A 21,637-nucleotide genomic window follows, 5' to 3' on the forward strand; every position below is an offset into this window, starting at 1 on the left:
CAAAAAAGGATTGGGGTCAAACTTATAAGAGGACATAGTCCAATATTTCTGAAATACAACTAAAGTAAACCAAACTATTGATTTCTCTAGAAATATACAGGATACAATGACAATTATAATTTGTCATTATGCAAGTACACAGACTGTGAAACATATTGAAAATAATGATGATAATGATTACAAGCTTATACCAAATGAATGAATGAAAGTGAAAAATCACAAAGACAATGTCTTCACATGGTTATGAAATATTCAGCAAAACATTACTTTCAGAATATCCGTATTATCTTAGCATCAGCATCAGCTATCACAGTAACTTTTTTATTACACGCTTTATATTAACTTCACTTGTATGTATGGATCTGTATTTAACAGAATTTTAGACATTATTGATTGATCTATTCGCAGGCAGATGGCACTGTACGCAACCTCGTTGATATATCGACATTATTGCTTGGTCTATTCGCGGGCAGATGGCGCTGTACGTAACCTGTTTGATTTAATTCGAACACACTTTACATGTATTTCTTCATTTGAAAAAAGTATTTTTTTACTAACATGCGCGCCTGGTGCCTTGGGTTTGGAAGCTAATTTTCAGGCTCCCTCTCCGGAATCGGAAAATATTAATGGTCAGTATACGACTGATTGATCCCAAAGTTTAGTTAAAATAAATATAGTTTAAAAAACGCGCTTTTATAGCATACGAAACTAAAAAATGAATAATAAATATAGTTGAAAAAACTGAAAAACACGCTTTTAAAGAACATCTATAATTGCATATACTATCCTTCTTGGAATCTGGGTAACCCATTTTTCAATTTTTATTTAAATTGTGGAATTTAATTAAGTAATTCCAAATGACCGATTATTAGAACATACATTTTTGGAGCCAGGTAACTATAACTGCGCGTTGTCCAATTGTTTTTGACATCTTTTGTATATTTAATGAATTCATCTTATACCGGATGTCATATGAATAATCGATATGTTTGGCTATACTCATATTTTTTCGTAAATGTATATTTAAGGTGTATGCGAATATTTTCCAAGTATCCATCAGTTCAGGCTCATGGTATAGATTATCACTTGGGTAGATGAAAAATGTATTCAACATAACAATAATAATCTATTATTGAAGTGTTTTCAGATTTGATTGATTTCAGGACAGTCCTGCAGCTAGCTGAACGAGAAACATCCGCAGCCTAAACGGTTGAGCCGTCTTTCAAATTAATGCTCACAAACGGTCAGACAAACAGACTAAAATTCTAACAATCCTAGTTCTGAGTTCTATCGTTTCACTAAAGACCCCCAAAAATATTTTTTTTAAATATCTTTCATGTAAGTCAGATACACTTTTATTATACAGTACGATGCAAATGTATGGAATAAATTCGATATTCACAAAAGCGTCTTTCGGAAGAAATCCAAAAACAGGTCAACTTTAATTTTTGACGGCCCATCTCATGATATTCATATGAAAGACGTTTCGTCACCAGTGTTGGCGTGATGACGTAATAGACAATTTTTTTAAATGCAAACAGGGGTCATGTGGCACCCCATTCAAAAGGTCTACTAGTCGTCTATTCAACGGTATAATGGTTTCAATATGTATTAATACAGGGTCAACCGAAATTATGTATTCAGAAGACTGGAATTATAAATAATAGTAATTCGTTGAACCAAATAATGCTATGCACCGCCACTGAGAATAAAGTATCGTACTGTCTTCTATTGTTTTTGTTGATTAGAAAAAAGAAATGGTGATAAAAGTCCTACACTCTACTTGAGATTAGTCAATGTCATTGAAGTGAAGTATCATTGAAGCGGTTGACATTATTTCTAGAAAAATATTTAAATCACTTATAATCTGGCAATGAAAGTAACAGAAACCCAAAGAATCGAAATTTCAATTATGATTGGCTGTGGAGATAAAGTAAGGACTCAGGCAGAAGTTCGTGATTTATTCAATGCGAAATACCCCAACCGAGAACCCGTTTCTCAATCAACAATAAGTAAAATTGAGAAAAAGTTTCGAGAAACGGGCCATGTTAAAGATCTCCCTAAAAGTGGTAGAAAATCAATTTCAGAAGTCCAAAAACTTGATGTGGTACTTGCGTTCCAAGAAAACCCCCATACCAGCACGAGGCAAGTCGCACTGGATAATAATTCACACCAATCGACTGTTGTTAGAGTGTTGAAAAAAGAAAAGTGGCATCCGTATAAAGTTCAGCTGGTCCAAGAACTGTTAGAAGATGACTTTGACAGAAGAGTCGAATTTTGCGAAATCATGATGGAGCGCTCGCACAGAGATCGGAGTTTCATACAAAATATAATATTTTCAGATGAAGCTACTTTTATGCTCAACGGTCACGTAAACCGTCAGACTTATCGATACTGGGCAAGAGAAAATCCACATTGGATGGAGGAGCATAGCACACAATATCCACAAAAAGTGAATGTTTGGGCCGGAATTTTGAACAACCAGATAATAGGACCATACTTTTTTGAGGAAAGCGTAAATGGTGCTCGGTATCTACACTTTCTTCAAGATTATCTGATGCCACAACTGAATCAGCTATTTCCAAATAGAAATGATTTGTGGTTCCAGCAGGATGGGGCGCCCCCACACTACGCCGTTGATGTACGAACCTACCTGGATACTGTTTTCCGAGGAAAGTGGATAGGAAGAAGAGGGCCGATCGAATGGCCACCAAGGTCTCCGGATTTGACCCCGTTAGACTTTTTTTTATGGGGATACTTGAAGAGTAAAGTTTACCAAAATCGACCAAATGATTTAGAAGAGTTGAAGGAACGCATCAGAGCGGAGATTGCACAAATAACCCCCGAAGTTCTCGGAAACGTTAGAAATGAATTCAGTGCCCGGCTTTCACATTGCATTATAGCTGAAGGTCATCAATTTGAACATTTATTCTAATTTTATTGTACTTCAATAAATAACATGTTTTGGTTCATCTTGTATAAATGAATATTGGCATGGTTATACCGTTGAATAGATGATTAGTAGACCTTTTGAATGAGGTGCCACATGACCCTGTTTGCATTTAAAAAAATTGTCGATTACATCATCACGCCAACACCGGTGACGAAACGTCTTTCATATGAATATCATGAGATGGGCCGTCAAAAATTAAAGTTGACCTGTTTTTGGATTTCTTCCGAAAGACGCTCATTTTGTAAATATCGAATTTATTCCATACATTTGCATCGTACTGTATGTATTGATGATATCCCCTTGTAACGATTATTCGCACACGCCACTGCGAACTAGACTAACCGAACACTTTTCCAAATATAAACAATGCTATTTCCATCAAGTTCATCGTTCGTACAGACATACTAAACATATTTTTGTCTTGTTTTTGGTTTGCTCCCTTAGAATCAAAATACTAACGAATACTCGCAGGATGTATTCTAAATATAATTTATTGGCTATTTTGGCCAAATGTTTTGCTGTCAGAAACGATTTAAACTAAGTTGCATTTGATGTTCCGCCAGTTCAAGAGAAATAATTGAAGGGTGCGTGTTGAAGTTCATTCGCGACTTGAAATGTATGTATTCAGTCCATAAAGTGTCGTTTTTCTTTTTTTATTTCAAAAATCGGGATGGAGTTGATTTGGAAAAGTTAGAAACGATGCGTTGTTTTTTCATGCACGTATAAATTTAGCTGCTCTCTGGAAATCTCCAGAAGTATTAGTATTCATTTATAAATAAACTCGTAGTGATACTGAATGGCATCCAAGTGGGCTATGATAGAAAAAATAAAATTAATCCGTTTTCTAATTCCAAACGAATGTTTTGAGATATATCAGTGGTGTACTGACGATCATAAGGATAACATTTTTTTTCAGGAAAAATAGAATACATCTTATATTCCTCCTCGTATTATGAGAAGGGTTGACCTATGAAAGTGGTAAGGGCTTGTTTTACCAAGTTCAATAAAAAACGTTGATCAGAATTTTCTGAAAGTAAAAATGTTTCTTTCTCTCAAACCATTGCAACCATCGTCTTTCCAAATCAAGTAATAAATGAAATATGTTTTCATCAACTATGACATCAATATTAGATAATAATTATAGTTGAAAATTTTCTATTTTTCTCGGTTTCAATTGTGAATTATATTGATCATAGATCATACATACTCTCAATTGAGTAGATCACATCATACCCTGAATGACTACATTCCAGAAAATTATATTTAGAGATAGAAAAGACTAATGGATTTCATTTCAGAAAAAACAATTTGAAGGGTGGTGGTTTTTTAGGTTATTCACATTAAAATTATCGCACAAGAGTGAAATTATTATAGAAAACCTACATTAAAAACTAATATAATAATTCAGTATGGAATTTCGTTCAGAAGCAAATAATAAATCAATAATTCAGTTTTACCCGTGTTGTTCATTGATATCTTCATCAAGTGAATATATATATATATCAAGATAGAGTTGACATTTCGTTTTAAATTAAAAAAAAAACATATAAAGGTTTGAGTTAGGTTTTTTGGAATTTGGTAGCAAAGTTTCTCAATGTTAGTTTGGTAACGAAGAACAAAAGAGATCTGTTTAAAAAATCAGTTTTTCCGTTAACCGACTGTCGCACCCCTACTAACGATAACCCTCAGAAGGATTAACAAGGTTTTATCATTTAACGTGTAATTCCTAACACAAATTTCTAAATTTAAAAAATTACATTTGAGTTTTGGATGTATACAGGGTGTTCCTTAAACACATGCTGATATTTAAGGAGGTAATTCTTAGACCCATTTTAAGGAAAAAACGTCCTATGGACGTATGTCCTAAACGCTTTAACTTTTGAGATACAGGGTGGCAAAGTTTTCAAAAATAATCAGTTTTTTAATAACTGAGATAATTTTGTAGACATCTTTGGCATATTTGGTACATATGTTCCATGCCTCAAGGCGTATTTTCTGATGTACACAAATTTGTATTTTTTTAAACTGTGGCATCCCTACGGGTTTCGCATTGAATAATTTTGGGGAAAAAGTACTATGCCATTTTTAAAATCCAAATCAAGAGGAAGATAAAACTTCCTCTTGAAGATGATCACTTGGTCATCGAAACACGTGTCGAGGTGTAAAAATAACGATTTGGTGTTGGGAAAAAACTCCAGTAATTCAGAAAAACAGCGGACTACCAAAATAACTTCAATAACACTTCAAAATCAATCAAAACGCGCTGTGACAGTTTTTAACACCAACACCTTACTTTAAACCAACATCAATATTAGCTACTGACGTTTGTACATACAGAGAATTCGTTTTTTATTGCTATGGTGGGTACGCTGTTTTTTCTGCGTTTAATCTTTAAAAGAAATCACATATCGACAAACTCCATATTTCCAAGAGGTGCAGTAAATAAATTCTGCTACACGTCATTTATTCCAGGATAACTAAATTTATGTTTTCAAAAATTATTAAGCGGTGCTGCGTTATGACGTGATTTTAATTGAGAACAGTGCATCTGACAACAAACAAATACCTTTCAGATCCTCAATTATTTTGCAACAAATCTGATCTCTTAGTTTGCTTTCAGTCGATGCACGATACCGCATGATATTTTTAAGGAATTTATCCTTAAGTAAAGCGATTTTTAATTTTTTGAGCGAAAACCATGCGTCGGACAAAGATAACCCAACATATCAAATGTGCTCAAAAATGTATGGAGATTTAAAAAATAATTTTTAATTCAAGATAAAGCAGTGGCGTAGTATTTTTTTCGCCAAAAATATACATTTCAAAACTCGTAAGTACGCCACTGGCAGAGAAAATCAAATTAATTGTACATCAGAAAATGCGCCTTGAGGCATGGAACATATGTACCAAATATGCCGAAGATGTCTACAAAATTATCTCAGTTATTATTAAAAAACTGATTATTTTTGAAAACTTTGCCACCCTGTATCTCAAAAGTTAAGGCGTTCAGGACATACGTCCATAGGACGTTTTTTGCTTAAAATGGGTCTAAGAATTACCTCCTTAAATATTAGCATGTGTTTAAGGAACACCCTGTATACTCTGTTGCAAGCTACCGTCTTCCAACAGAAAGGCCGGTATTATATTCCGAATACCAGTTATACATGTGAGTGTGGGCATGGTTGCAGATTCATAAGATTCCAAATTATAATTCGTTGCGGTAAATTTCGACATAATACAACGTTTTCTAGGAAGAAATCTGGGTCCATCTCCAGAAATGGACTAAATGTAAGTCTATACGCAACTCTTCCTTCGCTACATATTTCTATTTCTCAACTTCTTCGACAGATGTCAAAGGAATTGTTGGTTGACTTCCTAAACATTCGATATAGTACATTCGGTGTTCTCTGATATCAGTCTGTTGCTATTTTGCCACTCTCCATATTTTTCTTCAAGACTGGTGGCCAAGTACGATATATTTGTGATCGAAATATACTTCTATTCAGTTCTGGCTCTAGTTCCTTCAGAGTATTCAACTTCTATCCAGATATGAGAATACACCTACGCTGATTCTTTACGTTTCTTGAAGTGAGCTTTAGATAGATAGATACATGTTTATTGACTACGTTATATAAAAAATTTCATAACAGTGATCTGCTATACTTTCCACCTGCTCTTCAATGTATTTAAGAGTGCGCAAGTTGAGTGTCAAGATGACAATAGTGTTCGGAAAAAGGTAGTAAAAAAGATCATTGATGTAAAAAATGAACAAAAGGGGTCCCAAGACAGACCCTTGGGGCACACCCTTATTTCACGTAAGCCAGATTTTTTTCTGTTATCGGAGACACACTGAGTTCTTCCTATAAGATATAATTTTATCACTTGGAGACGTAAATCTCTGATGCCATAGTGTTCAAGTTTTTTTATTGAAAGATCGTGAGAAACACAATCGAACGCTTTACTGAGATCTGCAAATGTAATTGATGTATAAATACCTTCCTTGAAACCGACAATGATATTTATTAGTTAATGGCTGAGTAGCAAAAGGTTTGTGTTGATATCGAATATGTCGAAACTTTTGGAGTTTCTTGAGGACTTTATTAGCAATCATAATCATATTATTCCATTCAAATCGCCGTCTGATTTCAAAATGTGTTCTGACAATTTTGATCTTATTGATTTTCTATTCATAATGTGATCTCGATGTTTATTCTCACGCACTCTCGATGGTTTCGAAGTTTCACCAACATAACTTTCACCACAAAAACAAGGTGTCCCTGTGTTGTTGAGTTTTGTATGTGTTAGTATAGATGTCATGGTACTTTTTATTTTGTAAGAAGTTGTAACATCATATCTATTCCTAATTTGTCTTATCTTTTCAGATAATCCTGGAAAGTAAGGTATAACGTTAGTGGTGAAAGGTGTCACTGGATGTTATAAATCGGTAATTGTTGAGTTGGACATTGTTGAATTTATAATGATTTTTCTAGGGTCATTTGGTTTTTATTGCATACATCGTGGAATCTATGAATGAATCTGGATAAGAGTACTTTTTCAGAGCAGATTTTATTGATGATGCTTCGTTATTAACAATTTCAGTTGAATTGCATATTGTTTCTGCTTTGTTAGAAAGACAATTCATTATCCTTTTTTCAACACTCGCATGTTGATTTGAAGTGTAGCGGAGATATCTATTAGTGTGTTTTCTTTCGATAAACATTACATCAAGGAAAGGAAGTTGACCTTCAATTTGTAAACTTTATTATCGGTTTGCCTATCTCACACATGTATAAAGTTTTCCATCACAATTTTTCAGATTGTGGAAGTTGAAAATACCCAAAGAAGGTTGATATAAAATATTCTTTTGAACAGTTCAATCGTTCATATTCGATTCAAAATATAATTTATAAAACATGAATGTTTTCAACATAATGACATTTTGGTTTCACGAGATCACACGATATTTCATAATAGAGTTCTCTCGTCAAGCCTGTCTGTCTGTTTGAACTCAAAAAACTACTGAAAAATTCGGGTCACCAAGTAATACATAAAGTATATAAATATTTCAAACAGAAAGCATTGAACTGGTAACTGAAAAGATACAACCACCTATTCACCAACTCAGGAAAATCTGAAATGAGGTATTCACGAATAACTATAAAGGTCATAATATATTTGAAGTCAAACCTAGTTTACTATGTAATGTACTATGAAACACAGCTCTTGATACTTCAAAATGAACTCAATTCAACTGAATTATATTCTTTTCTTTATGTTTCTGAGTGGATCCATAAAAGACAACAATTTTTTCTCAGTAACACATTCAATTCATTTCAGAAAAATGCCTCTTCGAGTAGGTTGTAGAGCTGATGACGCTGACAAGCATGAATTCGATATAAACTTTCTACTCTACCATAAAGGAATCTTGTACAGTGCTGGAGATGATGGAAAAGTCATGGTAATCCAATTATATTCTTCATATTTAGTTTCAAAGGTTTTCATATTCAAACTCACATTAGACTCACAAATTTTATATCGAACAGAGGTTCAAAGCCTTTATATTCATATGACAGTTAGACAACACACTCAAAAGTTTAGGCCTAGGGAAACAGTACCTCTCTCTTTCATGGGGACAACTATTATCTCTGTTTCCTTGTGAATTGCAACCACAAAAAAAAGGTCTTGATCTCAATAATGATAAGCAGTTCCAAATCAATTTTTACAAGGGCAATTTGATTGAATGCTTTCAATGTTTCACTATCACTATCTCGCTGTATCACTAGAGTAGAGAGGGTGAGTGTAGGCCCACATGTAACCCATTGTACATCCTCTCAAGGAGTTGTCCTCCTAGGTCATCGTCCATCCTGTCCTTTCCAGGAAGGTGGACAGGTCACTAGAAGACATCTCCTTTACATTGGCAAGTGAAGGCCAAGACTCGCCGAACACACACTTTTTTTGGCAACCTTGAGGAGCCTCACGGTGGCCTCCGCGAAGGTTTTGGAAGTTTCAGCGATATTACTGTCGTTGCGCCGGTTCTTCAACCTTCTTGGGGTTCCTTCTGTGGAGGTGCACAAGTGAGGGAGCTTCCCTGCAGGGGCAGCCGGTTCCTTTATTTGTTTTTGTTGTTTCTGTTTTTGTGTTTGTTTCATTCATGTGTGTTCCCCCGTTGGTTGGTCACCTCTAGCAAGCCCCGCATTACCAGAGGTAGGCAGATTACAATAAGGTTTCGTCCAGTTCCTTAAGGGGACCGCATATTACCCTGCGGCCATTCAGTTGTCCCCACACCTTAGCTTGGGTAGGCTGGTCCACGGTGGCATGTTCCGCAAGGGCTTCTGGGGAGTTTTAGTTCCACTCACTCTACTCTGCCACTGACCAGCAGTTTGGCGATCCCGTCCGTAGGCCACATTGGCTTCCCGGACAGGGGCTCCAGTCCCCTGACCGTTGGTAGCCAACCAACGAGTTCACTATCATTATCTGATATGGTACGAATTTTGAATTTTTTTTCCTTTGAACAAAATTGTTTCCAATAGGTTTAAAGAATTCAAACTTTGATTTGATTCTAACAATATCCAGAATACACACTGAACTGAATTAATGATTGTAATTTCAGAAATATTTGAATGTAATGAGTCATTTTCAGAACCTACAAGTGCCAGGAACCTTCGTGAATACTGAAGGCATTGATAATCTTGGACAAAGAATTTGCCTAATTTTGTACCAAAGGTGTTAAAATCTGTTCAGAAATATGTTGAAAACTCAACTATTTCATACTTATTAGGAAATATCTATTTGAAAAATTGTAAGAAACTCATTTTGAGTCTATTGTCCAACAGACAAAACATTTCGAAGTAACAAGTTTACTAACATTTTTCAAATTATTTTCTTCGAAGTTGGATAATTCGAATCAAAACTCGATTCACATCCATCTTTCAATTAATATTATTGACTTATTTGCAATATCTACCAGAACTATATTTATCTTTCAAGGCATGGGCTCCTGACCTGAAGAAACTAGCTGAGGTTCAGTCGAATCAATGTTCAGTTTTCTGTTTGGCAGCTAGTGACGATACTTTGTATTCTTGTTCCAATGAAGGTACCATCAAATCTTTCGAGTTGAAAACTCTCAAAGAAAAAGAAGTTATTACCAAAGATGATCAAGCTGAATACTGGAGGGTCAGTTATTCCGACGGATGCCTGTATTCCGGCGATCATGAAGGTTATGTAAGTCGATTTCGATGAAAAATCAGTTTTTTGTTATAACACACAATCTGTTGTCGAAATTAGTTGAGTAGTAATAGGTATTTATGGATCAAAGATGTTGAGTCTTGAGGCGTCCAAGAGTTTGTGAGTCGCTCAAGGACATAAACTTCAATATCATGCTAGTCTGTTATTGCATTAACAGTAAACGAAGATGTTATAAAAAAACTTTTCAGTCTATCTACTATGGAAGCAAAAAAAATTATAGTCAGTCTATTTCATCAACATGCTCTAACTTCAACTTGCTACATGTGTAACAGAGACCTCTACAACTTTTGTCACCTTTTCGTTGGAAGAGAATATTCAACCTTTCAGAATTCGAACAATTAGTAACAAATTCTTTGCATGGAAACATTCGATTTGTATGTCAGGGTACATTTTTATTGTATTGGTTGAGTTGGTTTTCATTGAATTGCTAACTAACGAATGAAAAAACGATAATAAACTAGTATGACAGAAATATTTTTTAACTATACAGTGCATTTCTTTCATGCCCCTCCCTTTTATTTTTTGAGCGGGTCAACTCAAAAAAATTAATATTTGGGACACTGAAATTAAACCATGAATACTTTATTTTGAAGTGAAATTGACAGATGAAACTTTCGAAATGGCGACTAGACACCATCTGGGAAAAAAAATTAAATAGAAAGGCGGGGTCTTGTGACACATTTTTTCGAAGCTCCTGACGAATGCTTCACAACCCTAGAATATAATGTCAATATCTTCAACTACTACAAAATGGCGGAACTTTCAGTAATTGCCTGAATATATTGACAATTAACTCTATAATATGAAGTAATAAGCTTGAAGTCAGTTTAGAAGATGCTCGAAATGAATGCCTTGAATTTCTTGACATATGAACAGCCTAACCGATATTTCACGTCGAACATTTTCGAACACAGTAACGTCAATATCTATACAAATATTTATTATTATCTGCCGCATATCCAATATTGAAGCAGGTTCAGTTTCGTACACCTTTTGCTTCAAATAGACCCATAAAAAAATCCATAGGTGTCAAATCTGGCGAGCGGGCTGGCCATTCTGTAGGACCTCGACGGCCAATCCAACGACCAGAAAAAATAGTATCCAAATAGTTTTTTACTTGTCTGGAGTAATGTGGGGGTGCTCCATCTTGTTGGAATACAATATCTATATCGAATTCATTAGGATTCGCTTCGACAATTTCAGTGATGAGAGGGCCAATAGTAGTTTCCAGCATATTCAAATACAGTGCCCCTGTTGAATTTTGATCAATAAATAGAGGTCCTACAATATGGTTTCCCGATATTCCTGCCCAAACGTTAATGTTTTCTGGATATTGGATATGTGTTTCCCGGAAAACGTGAGGGTTGGTGTCACTCCAATAACGGCAATTTTGTCTGTGAACATTGCAGTTTGAAAAAATGTACAATCGTCACTAAAACAAATATTGTGAAGATACGTAGGATACCTTGCAATGGTTTCCGTCATGATTTCGCAGAATTCTGATCTTCAATCAGGGTCATCTTCAGTTGATTGGTGTACCATTTTAATTTTGTATTGATGATACCTACCTCTTCAAAAGTCTCCACACAGTAGAAGGAGACACCTCACAAACATTCGCGATTGAATAATAAACTGTTCAGGATTTACTATCATCTCACCAATCAATTATTTGCTTTCGGAATGGACGAATGACCTGGGGGCTTTTTGTTATGTACACTACCAATAGTTGCGAATTTGGATACAAGTTCCCTCAAATATTTTCTATAGAAAGGACGATTCGGAAAACGTTCATCGAAAATCCATTCGGTCTCGTAAAAGTTACACATCGCACCGTAAATAAAAATCGCTTCAAGGAGGTTTTAATCTTCCTCTTTGAAGATGATCACTTGGTGATCGAAACACGTGTCGAGGTGTTAAAAATAACGATTTTGTGCTGTGAAAAAACTCCAGTAATATTCAAAAAATAACGTAACAAACAAAAAGGAATATTTATAGAAATATCGATATTTGGCGTGTTGGTCTTCAGGAAATTATTGAATGTTCCGCTATTTTGAAGTAGGTGGAGATATTGACTTCATGTTCTAGGGTTGTGAAGTATTCGTCAGGAGCTTCAAAATGATGTGTCACAAGACCTTTTTTTTCATTTAACTTTTTCCCAGATGCGACCAGTCGCCATCTTGAAAGTTTCATCTGTCAATTTCACTTCAAAGTAAAGTATTCATGCATTAATTTCATTATATCAAATTTCAATTTTTTGAGTTGGCCCGTTCAAAAAGTAAAAGGGGAAAACCTTAAAAAAATGCATTGTATCTGTGTGTAAAGTCAGCTTTCGCCTTGTGAACATACTCGTTTGATTAAAACCATATCTCATATGTTTATTATTTTATGGTAGAAATATCAAATGGAAACAAAAATATTTTTTTTCAGATAAAAGTCTGGAAAGACGGCAAATTTTATGGTTCACTCAACATTGCCGAGCCCATTAAGGATATGGCGGTATTCAAAAACTTGATTTTCACGGTTAAAGATTTGGACCTTGTAATAACCGACATGAAACTTGAAGGTAACGAAGTTTATCATAATTTTATTTGAATATTTGAATACCAGACAAGTAATAACCGTTTAGGATACGAGTACATATATTATGAAGAAACATTCTGATATAGTCGCCATTGAGTTCAAAATAAACTCTTCAATAAGATCTGTAGACTGTGTATAGAAATAACTTCCAGATTTGAACTGGAGAAAAATTCGTTTGAAAGAACTACCCTACGAATATTATATTCAATAAGTACTCGATTTGGTATATCATTCACAGTAATACTACACAATATATTACAGAGTATTCATATGAAATTTCATTTACATGGAACAGAATCAACCTCAATGGTGTACTTCGAAGTTTCGAAAAAAAACTGCCTTGACAGTTCATCAGTACTGTTGTGGATAGACGACGAAGACGAAGCACCCATTTCTGTCATAACTCTACAACTTTGTGTCGCTGGAAAAGACAAATCTATTCATATCACGATGACCTCATATAAAAACAGTTATGCGGTTGTTGAATGATATTCCAGCAATGGGAAGCTCCCAAAAGGAGAAAGAAAGCAAACATGTGTAGATCATGCATAGAAATTACATTCATCTTGTAGTGCTATCCAAAACTGTGTTGATGGGATGATAAGATAGCTGTCTTGTTTCGAAACTTCGAAGTACACCATTGGAGACGATAGTGTTCGATGTGAATGGAATTTTCTATAGATATTCTTCCATACATTGTATTGTGTATCGTTCTTAAGAAAGGCATCTGTTTCAACACCACGATGGATGTTTCAGGATACAAACGAAATAGTAAAAAGTGATTTTCATATAATCCAATATCCATATCGAAGTAGTTGTATCGAAAAGCTCTTTCTTCGAGTTTGTGTTCATATTTGATATTGTACAGGATCATTCAGTATAAGAATGATTTTATATTTTCCAGTGGCAATAGCAAAGGAAGTGTATAACAGCAGTCAAGTCACGAATCCAGAAAAAAACAGTCACTTTCCATTCCTTTGAATTGTTTACATTCCACAACTGATCGAGGTAGATAGTAACTCTCAGCTGCATTATGAGATGTTACTCAGATTGCACGTCTCTAACAGTTTCTTACTACCAGTGCCCTGAGGTGGATAAATGTTGTTTGAGTTGTGTACAAAAGTGTTTTTCGGTTATGAATTTCAGTTTTTTTTTTTCTAATTTGGAAAGGAAGTGGGTGAGAGGGAGCAGTGTATTGACTGCTGTACGTAACAAGGGATGATCAATCATATAGTTTATGGAAATCATCTCCTGCAAATACCTCATTGCATGTGCTACAGAAAAGCTGGTATGACTGTTTTGTGTTCTGAGAACAATGAACTGGGCAGTTCTGACGAAATAGACCAGAAACTTCGTTGTATTAGCGCAAAATGAAAACATTATTGTTATTGATTATTATTTTCGACTTCTTCAATTAAAATACCCTTTCCTAAACAATCAAGTTCTTATTAAAAAAAAACATTGGTAGTGTTTCAACACTATTTACTTTTTCCTGAAAGTTTATCCCCATTCCAATATCGGTAATAATAAACAATTTGGATGTGATCGAATTGAGAGTATATTTGCTACAATCAATTGTCAAAGAATTTTAAAAATCCTTTCTGGTTCTCTGAAAAATATAAAGAATCATTCTTATAGAAGTTATAAACAATAAATTTGAAAAAACAGCAGAATCATTCATCTGTCCCAACAAACATAAACTGTAGGTTCTGGTAAATACTTGTTTTCCCGGCTAATGCTACGATGGACGTTGAATCATATCCGACAAGCGTTTATGCAAGATACATCATAGAGGTTAGTTTATTTCTCATTCATCCAAATATTCATCTTCTTATACGTTTTATCTTTCCTCGATACAGTCTTCAGACTGTTCAAATAAAAACTCCATATTCTTTTTTGTTTTCACAAGACCAATATTCGACACTATATTAATTCACTCAATTTTATAATCGCAGGAGAAAAACTCCGTTATGGAACCAAAAACAACTTCATGGGACGAGCTCCCGTAACCACGATCGGAGAAAAATATTTCAGTTTTGTTAGTCGAGAAGGAATGGATATAATTCTGCACGAGAACAACAGCGACAGTCATTTCAAAGCTCTTAGTAAAACGCAGGTGAGTAACGAAAATTTTAAGAAACAACTCCACAATCTGTAAAACTTCTGAGACGCTGCTTCATTCTCCCCTGTAGTTGGGAACCTCATAATACCCTTCTCATGGCCACATCGGGACTATGTGCCTTCCGGCCGCCATCTTTATTTTTCTTTGTCTAGACATTCTGCATTCCTTTCCCTTTCATTTGACGTGCTGCACGTTGAGATCCAACTATTATTGACGAAGATGCAGATTAGTGCCCTTGTGGCCGTCATCTTTGTTTCTTCCTTGTCGATACATTCTGCATTCCTATCCCTTTCATTTGATGTACTGCACGTAACGATCCTATTATTATCAACGAAGATGTGACTTAACGCCCTTCCGACATATTGCGCCATCTTTACTTTTACTTTGTGCCCTTCTGGCCGCAATCTTTGTTTTTTCTTTGTCGATTAATTCTGCATTCCTTTCTTTTCCATTTGATGCGGTGTAAGCGACGATTCGATTATTATTAACGGAGATGTGGCTCAATACCCTTTTGGTATATCACATCTTTCATTTTTTGTCTATTTTATGACATCATGAAACAAAAATGTATTTAGCGAAAAAGATGGGCTGACGTAAGCGCACCACGTGACGGGGTGGTCTGTCTCGTTGAGGGATACGCCTGGTCGTCTGTCTGCCAGAATTATTTATGTCCATAGAAAATTCAAAGCTCTCGCCACGATGTTCTGAGATGCAGAAGCGTGCACTCTGATTAGCTGACGAGCTGTGTGACAGTTTGAGAACGCTACGTGACAATTTGGTACACTCTGATTGGTTCACTGCCAAACTAGCAGGGTGAGAGGACACCACGTGACAATTTGGTGCACACTGGTTGCCTGGATGATCTGTCTGCCCTGTATGGCGAGCTGAAAGGCAACCTGGCTGGTGTGATGACGTCAGTCTGTCTGAATTTGGGCAAGATCTACTATGTAGTTCTTTGGTAGTTTAATTATCATCATGAATTTTTGTTCACATATAGTCAGTGGGCATACTTGAAGACTGGCTTTAAATCAAATCATCTAAAAGAATAATTCGTTCAGGTCAGTCTCAACTCCCTAAACTGTAGGTTAATAGACTGACACCTATCAGAAAACAACTACTCCCCTGGCTAATACTACGAAGGGCGTGTCAGTGCAGGATTCTTTACTGAAGTGATTCAACTGCCGCAATAGATTTTCAATTATTGGAACACACTTGCAGACCGGTTTTGGGCTGTTTGGCCACTCGTTAGTGCCACTCATGAACAAAAAGTCGATGATTTCCGATAATTAAAAATTGAATTCCTTCAGAGTATCATTCCTCGAACTAGGCTGAAGCGGACAACAAACAATAGGTTTTTCATCGCCCCATCCGCCTATGAACGAGGTAACCAACTGCATATCCGAAATTTGCCCAATTTCTAGAATGAGGAAAGACAACGTTTCACATATATCTTGAAGACTGGCTATAAATCATTATTATCAACCGAATAACTTTGGTATCATTCGAAATATATATCCATCTCTGGATAAAATCCGCTTGCTCATATTCAAATTCGAACTTGTACACATGTAGTATCGAAATCTGCATGTATGAAATTTTTTCTTGAAAAGTAAAATTTCCTTAAGATCGATACTTTTACAGAATGCCCACGAGAAAATAATAAATGCCTTAGCAGGAGCCAGCTGGGACAACAAAGACATCATTTTTAGCGGTGGCTGGGATAAGCAACTGAAAAAGTGGACCATCGTCGATAACAACTTGAAAGAGGGTGGTTCTTGTGATGTGGAAATAGTCATCAACGCCATCGCGATTGGAGACAAGGGGGAATTATACGTAGGGGGCGCTGATGGGCATATTGTTCGAATTGAGGTTGAGTAGAATAAGATTTTTGAAAATTTCGTGTTGGAATTTTGATTGTTCATAAATATAATTATATTATAATTTTTTCGAGTATATAGTATTTCAGTTATTTTCCAAATGCCCCTTTTCGCTTTCGAACCAAATGTCCAAAATGCCCAATGAACTTATGATAATAGAAGTAAGAAGGGAAATAATTCCACCATTTGAACAAGTAATCATATTCCTTAGGAACCTACCGTAGATACGCTAATCTCCATAATTCTCCCTACAGACAGATGAAAAGTTTTCTAATGACCTCAGATCCATATGTAACCCACTTCAAAATCAACAGTATAATTTCAACAGGAAGTTGTCTAATGTGTGTTGTCTTGAGAACAAAGAAAAACATTAAGATACTAAAATTGAACCACCAGAAACCTCACATCTATTTCAAACTTTGAAGTACATAATGTTGGTTTACGACTGATTTTTTTTGTATTTGGGTCATCATCATTATCACGTGTATTACTGCTATCACTACCATCATCCTAAGTAGAGAGGAGTGGATCCTCCGGAAGAAGGAAATATTAAGAGCAGATAGTTGTTGGTTCACAAATGGATAAAAAACACTTTCCGGTTCTGGTGCAGGTGTTTTCAGTCGCAGACCCAGGACAGAAATATCAACCTGCCTAAAAACCTATGCCACTGTATTTCAAGCGGAAATTTACGCTACTGAATTGTGGGCGGAGAGTCAATAAAAAATATTTTCGAAGAGTCAAGTGGCGTTGAAAGCTCTTGGACGAACAACGTCTAAATTGGTAGCAAATTACCGAAACAACTTTCCTCAATAGGAAGACGTAACAGATCATCTAACCTCTAATCTAATCTCATGCACAAGTCAATAAAAATATTCTTGGACAGTTATGGAACGTTGAAAGCTCTTGGCTCCTACCAAGCAACGTCTAATTTGGTAGCAACTTGTCAAAAACGACTCTCTTCGATAGGAAGACTTAACAGATTGGCTCTGGTCTGGATTTCTGGCCAAACTGGCCTGAAAGGCAATGAAGCTGCTGACTCCCTTGCAAAAGAGGGTGCTGCAAGCAGCTTCATCGGACCAGAACCTGTCATTGGCACAGCTTAAGGCTTTGCCAAACAAAGATTGAACACCTGGATGGCAGAATCTTCCAGGATTGGCTCACTCCAAGTCGTTTATTCACCCTTTGAAGCTTGATACTGAACAGTTGTTGGACTACAGTAAGGATGAACTACAATGTCTAACAGGCTTTCTTACAGGCCATTTAAATCATCATATGCAGAGACTTGGACTGTCGGAAGACAGTATGTATCGCCTCTGTTTGGAAAATGATAAAACGGTAGAGCACGCCGTCCCCGCTGGGGACCGAATCAGGTTCTTAGAGTTCGGCAAAGCCCTTCTTTTACCATCTGACCTGAAAGATCACTCACCATACAAACTAATCGGCTTCGTTAAGAAGCTGAGTTTATTTGTTGGAGTGTGAATATGGTGTAAGTCACAATAAAGCCTTGCGGGTTGCGGTGGAGGGTCGAATAGACCCACTCACTTTGGACCTAACCTAAGCTAACCATCATCCTCTGCTTGTTCTTCTGGAAAAAAAGGTTTTAAATAATGAATGCTACAACTGAATTATCATGAACACTTTTTATTTCTATGTGATTTCATGAGCACAATTATTGTTTTGAAAAAGATGATGCCATAAAATTTTGCATTACTTTCAATGAGGGTGACCTTCACACATGAAATTGTTCATGAGGACTGAATAACAGCTTTCATTTCACCCTCCTTGAGTTAGTCAGTGAAATAACTCCTGAACCTAATAATAAATGCTAATCCAATATGTACATTATAATGAAGTTTAGTTTGTGAGATGTGGTGAGAGGCATAAAAGTTTTATGTGTTTTGCGTGTTCTGCGATTTTCAGCTATTGAAAAAAAATGCATCAAAGAATTTGCATCGTAAAGCGTATTTATGCTTTGTCAGGTAATCCAACGAATACGCTTTACAATCCAACGGATTACCTTGTCAGGTAATCCAACGGATTACCTAATAAGGCATAAATACGCTTTACGAAGCCTGAAAAATAGTCATCGGACAGCAAGCCATGATGGTTAAACCTCTGAAGAAGCTAGCTACTCGCGCCGGTGAAACATCAGGAAGAAATTTCAAAAATCCACGGCTTTCCAACTGGAAAAGCAATGACACTGAAAACCTCAGCCGTGAAAGTCTAAACCATTTTGTCAATATTGAAGATAATTTATAATTCGAATACCACTTCTACCGAAGTACTCTTCAATGAAAGTATCTTTGATATGTAAAAGAAACTTCATTGAATGATAGTTAAAAGTTTGTGCATAGGTAAAGTCTTCAACTCCCACTTGACTCCTTCTTTAAGTTTGATAAATGATGAAAATTTTCAATATCTATCGGCAAATAATGAAAAAGAAGATAACAAATATTGAATTTTTTTAGTAATATACTATATCTAGTTGAGCTGACAAGTTTTGTTGCATATTAACTTCAAGAAATATTTATGAATAGTTTCTAAATTTTCAAAATAGTTTTCTGCCACACCTCCAAACGAGAAATTTCCCTAACATAATTGTGATTGATTCAAGGACATTTTGAGGTTAAATACTTACAGAACAAATAAACATTTTGAATTTTGATAATGAACATTTTATTTTTTTCAAATATCAATGTAGTTTTTCTAATTTGAATGACTATCAATCATAACTCCCAAGTATTTGATGAAGTGTGTTTCGTGATTCGAAAATAATTGTTGATTGTGATTGGTACTGAATTTGAAAACGAATTTTCATAATGAACAAAAAAAATATTACATGCTTCTCCTTCAAGAAAGTAAAATTTTTCCGGCTCAGTACGAAAAATACGTAGTTATGGAATTTCCGATGTAGCAGCTGCTACTACAGCATAATAATTGCCTGAAAAATCAAAATCCAGATACGAAAACGTTCGTGATTTGTTCCCGAAATGGATGAATATGAACTATTACAGAATATGTAATTTTGACTTATTTGACGCACAAATCTGAAACTTTCAAATCATCCACCGTGTGGTGATATGAGTGAATAGTCAAATGTGACATTACCCATATTCAATATGAAAATTTATTGAAAACGACTTATTAGACCCGTCACAGAAATTTTCATCCCATTTATTATCGTCTAACTTTTTCAGAGGACATATTTACAGCCACAAGCAACAATATTATTCTTATTATAAAAAAAAGGTAACAAAAAACCTTTGTCGATTTTAATTGGCAACGAAAAGTTTCAAAAAGCTTTTGCAGACTTGGCGAATCTTTCTTTGGTTGTCGACACTGCACCAATAATCGAAGAATTTATGTGCCGTATGTATGGAACAACCAAAAATAAGTTATCCAAAGTCTCAAGACTGAAGCGAGAGTTCGGATATTTGAAAGACATTTCGGAGTGATAGATGACATGTAGTCTTTCAAGAAACAAGTTACATCGTTTGACGCACCCAATCTTCCACAATATGCCAGAGAGTTACAGCAACAAATTTAAAGAACAGCATATATTTGAATAGAACTGGCCGATACTTGAAAATCCATGTTAAAAAACTAATCAATACAGTTTATTGTATGATTTTCACTATATAGGGTTTCACAAAAACCGCGACACGTGTTTCGCAATACAACAGCTTCCACAAGCATAAACTGTTTATGCTTGAGCATAAACTGTTTGAATAATTCTGCATTTTTTTCACATCCTTTGAACTGTATCACGAAAATTTATTATTAGATTGCTACCTTATTTTTTATTGTAGATCCTACTGAATTTGCTCTTATGAAGTAACATTGACACTTGTGTCATAAAAAATTGTCTACCTCTCTCGTCTAAACACGGTCTATTCGTCTGCCAATTGAGAGTTCGTCTATTCAATAATATTACAAAGAAATAATGGCAGACGGTAAAACGTTGGTCAAAGTTATTAGGTTTTTTTTGCAAATTAAAAAAAGTTTTCAGTTGTATAAACACGGTTAATTCGTCTGCCAATTGACAATTAGTTTACTTAATAATCATATATATTGCAAGGAAACAATGGCAGACGGTAAAATATTCGTAAAAGTTATTAATTTTTTTGCAAGTTCATTCGCGTCTGCCTGTACTTAAAACATTGCCAATTTGTCTGCCAACAGTTATCACAGGACATTTTAATTATGGAACTTCATTACATTCAAGAGGCAGACGGTAAAAAATGGTTCAGAGGCACTGTGAAAAAATTGTTAATTAACTAATGCCTATAAATTATTAGTACAGCGGCAAATCGTCTGCCTTGTGAAAGTTCGTTCATTTCATGCTACTGTTAGTGTACTCTGTGCTTGACAGACGGTAGAAAATTGATTTTAGTTAACCATCTCTTTGGTCAAATAAAAAATTCATGCTTCTGCCAGAACACCATGTAACCGACTGCAAATTATTTTTTGTGGGTTGCGTAGCCTTCCGGTCGCATGAATGGCAGACGGTAAAATGATGGTCAAAGAAACTTTTTTTTAATGCAAACTATAGTTGATGTTTAAGCATGTGTAACATGGGAAAAAAATTCGTTTAACGCATAATACTGTTGCTTGTGGCTGTAAATATGTCCTCTGAAAAAGGCAGACGGTAAAAATGAGGTCAAATTTTCTGTCACGGGCTCCCGGTCTATCTATCTATCATCGTATCAACACCGTAACAATATTGTTTTGTTTTGTGACGATGTGTGTGTCTACTATATTATCGTAAAAACATTTTTCAGAAATCTATTAAGAGGTCACTGTAATTCTGATTGCTATTCATGGATTCTGATGATTATGTATGCAGTATAAATTAACAGG

At 35.4% G+C, this 21,637-nt stretch overlaps 1 protein-coding gene across 4 annotated transcripts; it reads left to right on the forward strand.

Moving 5' to 3' along the window:
* Positions 1-1,557: 1,557 nt before the first annotated feature.
* Positions 1,558-16,853, forward strand: LOC111503214 (uncharacterized). Of its 4 annotated transcripts, none has more exons than XM_074182841.1 (6): positions 3,413-3,569; positions 8,291-8,411; positions 9,941-10,174; positions 12,626-12,761; positions 14,734-14,894; positions 16,542-16,853. In XM_074182841.1, the coding sequence occupies exons 2-6, from the start codon at positions 8,295-8,297 to the stop codon at positions 16,776-16,778; spliced, it is 885 nt and encodes a 294-aa protein (XP_074038942.1). In that variant the 5' UTR covers positions 3,413-3,569; positions 8,291-8,294; the 3' UTR covers positions 16,779-16,853. The 4 variants fall into 4 exon arrangements, 3 of the variants coding, with proteins under 3 accessions (XP_074038942.1, XP_074038943.1, XP_023013231.1); XM_074182842.1 differs by lacking the exon at positions 3,413-3,569 and adding an exon at positions 3,879-3,931; XM_023157463.2 differs by lacking the exon at positions 3,413-3,569 and adding an exon at positions 7,379-7,397.
* Positions 16,854-21,637: the final 4,784 nt, after the last annotated feature.

Source organism: Leptinotarsa decemlineata, unplaced genomic scaffold (genome assembly GCF_025532065.1).
Source record: "Leptinotarsa decemlineata unplaced genomic scaffold, Ldec_3_MD MMD2_tig00026330_RagTag_RagTag, whole genome shotgun sequence".
NCBI classification, from domain to species: Eukaryota; Metazoa; Arthropoda; class Insecta; order Coleoptera; family Chrysomelidae; genus Leptinotarsa; species Leptinotarsa decemlineata.

What these genes read in the sequence shown, in the direction of transcription:
- LOC111503214 (XM_074182841.1), top strand. Translation starts at nt 8,295, where the DNA reads ATGCCTCTTCGAGTAGGTTGTAGAGCTGATGACGCTGACAAGCATGAA. An exon ending in CCGGCGATCATGAAGGTTAT is followed by an intron (nt 10,175 to 12,625) that starts GTAAGTCGATTT and finishes ATTTTTTTTCAG; the next exon opens with ATAAAAGTCTGGAAAGACGG. An exon ending in AAGCTCTTAGTAAAACGCAG is followed by an intron (nt 14,895 to 16,541) that starts GTGAGTAACGAA and finishes ATACTTTTACAG; the next exon opens with AATGCCCACGAGAAAATAAT.